The 8,329-nt window shown below is 35.5% G+C and overlaps 2 protein-coding genes across 2 annotated transcripts in view; one reads left to right on the top strand and one right to left on the bottom strand.

The window, feature by feature from the left end:
* Positions 1 to 564: 564 nt before the first annotated feature.
* On the bottom strand, positions 565 to 5,175 carry LOC113089444 (phospholipid-metabolizing enzyme A-C1-like). The gene is made up of 5 exons (XM_026256017.1): positions 5,018 to 5,175; positions 3,796 to 3,851; positions 2,963 to 3,101; positions 2,134 to 2,402; positions 565 to 1,042 (listed from the first exon to the last, which is right to left on the bottom strand). The coding sequence occupies exons 2-5, from the start codon at positions 3,826 to 3,828 to the stop codon at positions 941 to 943; spliced, it is 543 nt and encodes a 180-aa protein (XP_026111802.1). The 5' UTR covers positions 3,829 to 3,851; positions 5,018 to 5,175; the 3' UTR covers positions 565 to 940.
* An 845-nt stretch (positions 5,176 to 6,020) lies between these two features.
* The window catches only part of LOC113089445 (ankyrin repeat domain-containing protein 13C-like), an 11,540-nt gene continuing 9,231 nt past the window's right edge, over positions 6,021 to 8,329 (top strand). Inside the window, exons 1-2 of the mRNA XM_026256018.1 lie at positions 6,021 to 6,426; positions 7,586 to 7,627. Coding sequence (XP_026111803.1) covers positions 6,141 to 6,426; positions 7,586 to 7,627 — 328 coding nt within the window. The 5' untranslated portion in view covers positions 6,021 to 6,140. The remainder of the gene's footprint in view (positions 6,427 to 7,585; positions 7,628 to 8,329) is intronic.

Genomic DNA, 8,329 nt, shown 5'->3' on the forward strand with positions numbered 1-8,329 from the left:
AAACTTCCAAACTGACTCAAATGATTTTCTAAAACTAAACAGAATATAATAAAAAACACACAACAAAATAACTTAAACTTCAACTAAAATGAAAATGGAAAATATAAAAATAAAAAGTAATAAAATTATCCTAAAAAGACAAAAGTAAATTTTTCGTTTAAAACCATAAACCAGCTGAAAAAATAAAATAAAGCTGTTGCTCCGTCACACTTCAGTCGACCAATCAGCTGCCCCGTCACACCTGAGCGACCAATCAGCTGCTCCGTCCAGCTTCAGCCAACCAATCAGCATTTGCGCTGATTCCACACAGCTGCTTGTTATTTTTTATACATGTAAAGTTTGTAATTAAAAACAGTTATTACTAATATATGTGCTGTACGTTGTTTTTAATCACATTCTGATTGCTTCTATAGTGGAAAAAATATTATCTAGTCAAAAATAAAAGTCTAAATTTGAATAAAACAAAAGAAAAAAGGAAATAAATAAAAAAGAAAAATATTTATAAAGCAGCAATAAATAATTTATTTTAAAAACAAATAAATAATATTAATTAGAAAAAAATAGAAATTTTCAAAATTACTTTATTCAGGCAAGCTATATTTTTATTTTATGACGTGAGTTCCAGATAAAGTCACAGCAAAAGTGCATTGCATTGTAACACAACTTAGTAACATGGTCTAAAATGTAACAATAAATTAATAAAACACACTTTGGAAAAATTGTAACTATAAATAAAAATAATTGATATTAAATGTAAAAAATATGTTTTTACAGGCGAAATCCTAGTTTACTACCGTTTTAATATCCATTCTTTGGATACTATGTCAAGTTATCACAGCAAAGGTTAATTTTTCATTTTAACACAACTTTTCAGCCAAAGAATCCTGAGTACGGAGGACATTCAGACTCAATGAAAAGCTCAGCTGGATCTGGAGTGGCTCTAGAAGGGTCTGTTTCTGGAGCGTGTGTTGATCAGTCCCAGCACTGAGAAAGCACTCGCTGCGGCCGTCACTAAACTGATGGCACCTATGGCCCGTGACGCCTGCCAACACAAAATCACACACTATATGAGATTAACAAGAAATAACATCAAACACATGTAGTTGTGACTTTAGATATCACAATTTAGACTTACAATTCTAGACTGGTATCTCACAATTCTCACTTTATATCTCACAATTTATATCATGCAAGATATGACAATTGAAAGTTTATATCTTACAAATATAAGTGCACATCTTAAAACGTTTTCCTTATAATAAGTTATTACTCAATTATATGTTTATATCTCATAATTATACATTTATAACATACAATTCTGTTTATATCTTAATTCTACGTTTATATCTCACAATTCTAAGACTATATCTCAACTCTACATTTATAACTAACAATTCTATGTTTATATCTCACAATTCTACTTTTATATCTCAATTCTATATTTATATCTCACAATTCTACTTTTATACCACAATTCTACGTTTATATCTCAATTTTAAGTTTTTATATCTCACAATTCTGTTTATTTCTCACAATTCTAAGTTTATTTCTCACAATTCTACGTTTATATCTCACAATTCTAAGTTTATAACACAATTCTAAATTTATAACGCAATTCTAAGTTTATTTCTCACAATTCTAAGTTTCTAACACAATTCTGAGTTTATTTCTCACAATTCTAAGTTTATTTCTCAGAATTCTAAGATTATAACACAATTCTAAGTTTATTTCTCAGAATTCTAAGTTTATAACGCAATTCTAAGTTTATAACATTTTTATAATATTGAAATAACACAATTCTAAGTTTATTTCTCACAATTCTAAGTTTATTTCTCACAATTCTAAGTTTATAACACAATTCTAAGTTTATTTCTCAAAATTCTATGTTTATATCTCAAAGTTAGCTGTCACAAGCTAAAGTTTAATTTTAAAATAACTTTCCTGGATTGAACTTAAGATAACTCAAATATTCACATTTCAGGACAGCAGCTCTTTTAATCAAAACAATATTTGTCTTTTATATACAGTACACTACTGTTTGAACACCAGATTCACAGCAGATGCTCCCTAAGAAGTGTGTTAATAATCCAGTGTTAGTGTTGTGCACACAGAGACAAAAGAAGAGCACTAGACCTGCTCAGAGACTCCCTCCCCGTAGCGCAGGAGAGTGACGAAGTGCTCACAGTTGCTTCCCAGCAGGTCATATGACACCTCCTGTCCAATGAGAAGCTGCGCTCTCTCAATGATCTCCGACACGGCCAGCGGCGTGTGACTGTCATCATATTTATTATTGATCCGGTATGAATCTCCTCCCACGACCTCCTTCAGGAGCTGCATGCGGACCACAGCCTTCCGGCTGAACACAGACTTCACACTGGACACAGCTGCGGCTTGACTCTCATCTGACCAAACATTTAGTTAAGATGCATTTGAGTTGCATATAGAATATCTATCCATTTTGGATCATAGTAAATCACTGAGCCCCATGAAGCCGTGGTTTACACTGAATTTATAACACCCAAGGAGCATTGTTTGGTACAAAACAAAGCGGAGTGACTAAAACTCTGTTAGCTGTTATAAATTCAGTGTAAACCACGGCTTCACGGGGCTTATTGCTTTTTTAACAACAGTATTCTTCCACCAAACAATGTAGCTCCTCAGAAACAGTTGTGGTTGCTACAAAGTGGTTGCCGAGCAACACACAGAAATAAACAAAGGTGTGTTACTTTGTAGCGTAATTCACAACAGCTTTGAAGGCGGCTCAGCCAATCAGAATCAAGGAGCGGAACTCTCTCTTTTATAAATACTGTTTAAACATGAACAGACTAATAAACGTAGAATGTTGTACATGGTGACCTGTTTCATTGCATCACGTACCGTTTATCAGTTTGCTTGTGTTACGGATGATAAGTTTATATACAGTTGAAGTGCACAAGTCTTAAATGTGGTGTGTAGCACTGACCGACAGGTGTGAGGTTGATGATGTACCCGTCTCCCAGGTAAAGAGCCCAGTGCTGATAAGCCGGTCTGAAGATCTCGATCAGGTCTCCAGGCTGAGGCTCCTCATCACACGGAGAATTATCAGCTTCACTCGAGGCCATCTGAAACACAAACACACACAAACACACGGATTTCTAAGAAGCTTCTCTAAACCGGAGATTACAATAAAACCCAAATAATTTCTCCCTGAAGTCCGTCAGCAATTACCCATCTTTTGTCATGATCGTTTAATAGGTCATAAGTTGATTCTAATAGATTCAGAAGTACACAAAGCAGTGCACCATGGGTAGTGTAATTGTATTTTTGGCTTGTCTGGCACATCCTGATTCTCTGTTTGCCACAGACACATGCACTTGATAAAAATCCTGTATAATACAAATACCTAAATATTAAAAAATCAAGATACTTTTACTTGACATAAAAAATTATTTTATTTTAGGGCATTTTTTTAAATAAAAAATCAGAAGTAAGTGAGTTTTTGCTTAAAATATGTGCAAATAGGGACAGAAAAAATTATCTTAATTGAAAGGGAGAACCAGATTATTTTTCTAAAATATAGTTGTTCTTGTTTTAAGTATAAACTCACTTCATTTTAATGCATTTTTCAGAAAACAAGACTTTATATCTTAATTCATTTTTTAATGTATCTCAATTTAAGAATCTTTAGACAGACACAGATACTGATAAAGTTTTTCCATGAAGGACATTGTACTTCTGTGCATGCCGTCATTTCCACAAAGCTGCTTCATTTCTAAATAAACTCTCTTTTTAAAAACAAAGTGCTTGTTTACTCACATTAACAGTTCTTCCGTGTTGACTATCCATCATCCCACAGCAGAATTCTGCACATTCTGATGGAGGGAAAGTAATCTGTTGTTTTAAATCTTCTTCATTAGTGGGAATGATCCTTCATATAAAGACGTTAAAGGGACCGTTCGCCAAAAACAGAAAAGTCTGTCATCATTTACTTTCTTTCTTGTGTTGAACACAAAGGAAGTTATTTTGCAGAATGTTGGAAACCAAACAGTTGCTGGTCCCCATTGACTTCCATTATATAGACAAAATATACAATGGAGGTCAATGGGGACCAGAACTGGTGACCAAAATCTCATGTGAAACCAAGCAGAAAGACACAGGTTTGGAATGACACGAGTGTGAGTCATCTTCATTTTTGGGTGAACTGTCCCTTTAAATCTGCTCAAACGATGGATCGTCAGACATTAGTACAACACTGAAATCAATACAAGTTGACTTTTGTGAACATGTGTAGTGTTTCTGAGCATGTGCAGGAAAACAGCCAGAGAATGCTGGAGTAACACAAGACAATGAACACACACACACACACACACACACACATGATTCACAGGCTCTCACAATAGAGAAACCAGCGGAAAAACCTGTGCCATGAAGCATGTTTATCAAAGATAGTATTTGGACAACAATTGTATAAACTGCACTTTAACTGAATATGAATATCTAAATAGATGTTTCAGATTTAATTGTCGTCTCAGATGTATTCAGTTCAGTACTTCAGGGTTATTACACAGTCAACTAAATCCAAATTGTAATTATTGGAAATAAAGTAAACATAACATAAAATTAAATAAAACATAAAAAAAACAGTAGCCACAACAACATTTCTCAATGTCATTTAGTTTAGGTTGAAACCTGAAATAATAATAAATTAATTAATAAAAACTATATAGATAACAAAAACTAATAAAAGTGATGAAAATGCTCAACAAAATTGCTTTAAAAAATACTTAACTGTAACATAAAGTAGCAGAAAATATGAAAATAAGAGTTTGCTATTAATGTGAATGAGACTAAACAGTAACTTTATCAGAGCTTCTGTGCTTTCATTGTTCAGGGATCCAGGTTTAGAACTGAATTAATGAAGTCTAATGACTAAACACACACACACACACACACACACACACACACACACGTAGAATCTGTTATCTCAAACCATCACCAGCATTGAGAACACGTTCAATATGGAATAAACATCACTTACTTATGATCAGATGTCATCATCAGCTGAGTGAGTTCAAGCCTCCATTGGATGTGAGTCTGACTCAGTTTATCAGTGTGTGTGTGTGTGTGTGTGTGTGTGTGTGCTGAAGAAGAAGAAGAGGACAGAGGACAGGTCCAGTGTTTGACCGCTGCACTGAAATGATCTGAACTCACTGCTGCGGCGGTCACTCACGGGTCAAACGCTGGCACACATCAACCTGACTGCACTTTCAGCTTTTATTCATTTATCAAGAGGGTAGAGGTCACGTCATGTTTTCACAGGAATTTCACTTTCTTTATTTTAAATATTTTATTTAGGATTTTTCTACCTTTACAGTGGACTTGTGTCTGGTGCATGTGAGTCCTAACAACACAGGAAAAATAAATCTGCAATATACGGATTTTATTGTGCGATATTTATACTAAAAATAAATAATATAATAATTTTAAAAAAAAACTACATAATGGCAAATATGCCAAAAATAAATAATAAATAAATAAATTAAAAAATAAATAAATACCACATATTAAAATAATAATATAATAATATTTAAATAATATATAATAAATAAAATGTACTGATATAATAATATCATGTAATATAATAATAAATAAAAATCCTGTCTGAATAAAGGCAAAAATAAATCTTCACTATATTGATTTTCTATTTGATAATAAATAATATAATAATAAATAATAGATAATAGATAATAGATAATAGATAATAGATTAAAAAAAGGGCCAAAAATCTCAGTAAATTTGTGTAGGCTGAACAAACGAAGGCTTGCCAGGCATATTTGCCTAGTCTCGCGAGACTAACCAATCTCTTTAATCTCCCCGCACGCCATTCTCGCGAGAGTAGAGAGGATCGTTTCGATGCATGAGGGTGTCCCCTCGTTCTCGCGAGACTCTGAGCTATGTTTATTAAACCCGCCCATGATTCTCGCGAGAGTGCGAGCGGAATATGGCAGATGGCTCTTCCTCAAAGGGTGTGTGAGTGTTTGTTTGTTTACCGTTCGATGCGTCGCTCCGGTGTGTGTTTCATTCCCGTCCGTCTCCGTTGAGTCACCGGACAGTGTTCATGTTGTGCGGGCTGCTGCTGTCCACCGTTCATCTGTGTAAATATGACCGGAGAGAAGATCCGCTCGGTGCGCAAAGAGCGCAAGGCGGGTTTGGATCTGCTGGAACCGGACGAGGAGCCGGCCGCCACCGGGCCGATCAAAGCCCACCGGAGCAGCAAGATCCTCAGCGGCGGAAACCACAAGATCCTCCGTTCCAGCTCGCAGCAGAACCAGAACAGCGGCGACACTGACGGCGCGTACCCCGTGCATGAGTGCGTGTTCCGCGGGGACGTGCGGACGCTGTCCTCGCTCATCCGGACACAGAACATCACGCAGAAAGACGTGCACGGTGAGAGCGATCTGATATCATTCAGAGCTGATCTAGAACCAGAGTGACTCAAAACATGCTGATCGACAATCCAGAACAATCTAGAACTGTTACTATTTAGATTATACAGAAACATGCTCGTCTAGAACCACAGTTATCTATAGCTGTTATTAATTGTATTTAGAGCTGATCTAGAACCATAATTACTCAAAACATGTTGATCGAGAATCACAACAATCCAGAACAATTAACAGAGCCGTTATTATTTAGATTATACAGAAACATGCTCGTCTAGAACCACAATGATCTACAGCTGTTATTAATTGTATTCAGAGCTGATCTAGAACCATAATGACTCAAAACATGCTCATTGATAATCACAACAATCCAGAACAATTATCATCTAGAACCATGATTTAGATAACGTTAAACAGAAACATGCTGGTCTAGAACCACAGTGATCTACAGCTGTTATTATTAGTATAATCTATTATTAGTAGTAGTACAGAGCTGATCTAGAATCATAATGTCTCAAAACATGATGATCAAGAATCATAGTAATCCAGAATCATGCTGAGCTAGAACCTTAATGATTTAAAAATGTAGTAATTGAGAATCATACTAATCCATAATATTCTGATCTAGAACCTAAATGTCTGAATGTGGTAATCAATTATTAATCACCATATTAATCCAGAATCATGCTGATCTAGAGCCTTAATAAGAATCATAATAACCCACAGCGATCTAGAACCGTACTATTCAGAGCCATAATAATCCAGAACATGCTGGTCTAGAACCTTAATGCATCAAAAAATGTGGTGATCATCATAACAATCAATAACGATGATCTAGAACTTCAACCGTTCAGAACATAATGATATTATTATATTGACGTAGAACGTGACGGCCAACACTAAAGCTAGTTTCCTGCGTTAGTTTCGTGTTTTCTCTGTATGATGGATTATGAATCGGTCTCAGTGAGCCGGTTTGATTCTCTAACCTGTGTTACCTGTTTTCATGCTCTTGCATCACTCTGCTTCTCTACACGTGCGTGACCGAGCACTCCTGATCGGGATTAACTCAACTGAAATAAAAGATATACAGACATATTTAAAAATTATAAATTCAAACAAGGTTTGTCCTGGTTGTAAATGACTCGGTATGGTCTGTGTTACAGGAAACACCCCCCTTCATCTGGCCGTTATGATGGGTCATAAAGGTGAGTCGCCCGCTTCTGATACACCTGAATGAATGCTTGACTGGGTGTTTCTCTCTCGCTGTGTGTGTGTGTGTGAGAGAGTGTGTGTGTGTGTGTGTGTGTGTGTGAGAGAGAGTGTGTGTGTGTGTGAAATGCAGAGCACTGATTCAGTGTAAGGGACACCACACATGTCAACACGTCACTTTGACTTCTACATTTTATATTTGTCATTCTCATGGTTATTCTTATATTATTATAACTCTAAATACGCAATCCTTTACTATATTACAGTACAACATTTACTATAATAATACAATAATATTTTGTATTATTAGTTTTTTCCTGTATGAGGAATTGTCATGAGAATGACGTCACTCTGTACATGTTTCTGAAAGCAGCTGATTGTCTAAATACAGATTGTAATTGAATGGTTCAATGTGTTGTGTGTTCTTGATAGGTTTCTGGAGCGTTACGTGTTTAGAACAGCTTTTGATCGCTGTTGAACATGAGAAATATCATCAGAAGTGTTTTATAACTGTCTTTTTATGATGGGTGAAAGGGTTCTGCTGTGTCTTAAAACATCTGTAATGCATAATAAAACGCCAAAGTGAGGGTCTTTTATTATGAAGAACGATGCATGAACACAATGTTAGACTGGAAGAAGTGTACAGTTTGAGACCGTAGCTGTATTTAGTGTTTAATGTATGAGAGCGATTGATGTGA

This window comes from Carassius auratus, unplaced genomic scaffold (genome assembly GCF_003368295.1).
Source record: "Carassius auratus strain Wakin unplaced genomic scaffold, ASM336829v1 scaf_tig00049821, whole genome shotgun sequence".
NCBI lineage: Eukaryota > Metazoa > Chordata > Actinopteri > Cypriniformes > Cyprinidae > Carassius > Carassius auratus.

Excerpts from the sequence above, each read along its gene's own strand:
- LOC113089444 (XM_026256017.1), bottom strand. The coding sequence starts at position 3,828 with ATGATGGATAGTCAACACGGAAGAACTGTTAAT. Across the intron at positions 3,102-3,795 it reads AACACGGAAGAACTGTTAAT|ATGGCCTCGAGTGAAGCTGA; the intron begins GTGAGTAAACAA and ends TTTGTGTTTCAG. Across the intron at positions 1,043-2,133 it reads GGGAGGGAGTCTCTGAGCAG|GCGTCACGGGCCATAGGTGC; the intron begins GTCTAGTGCTCT and ends TTGTGTTGGCAG.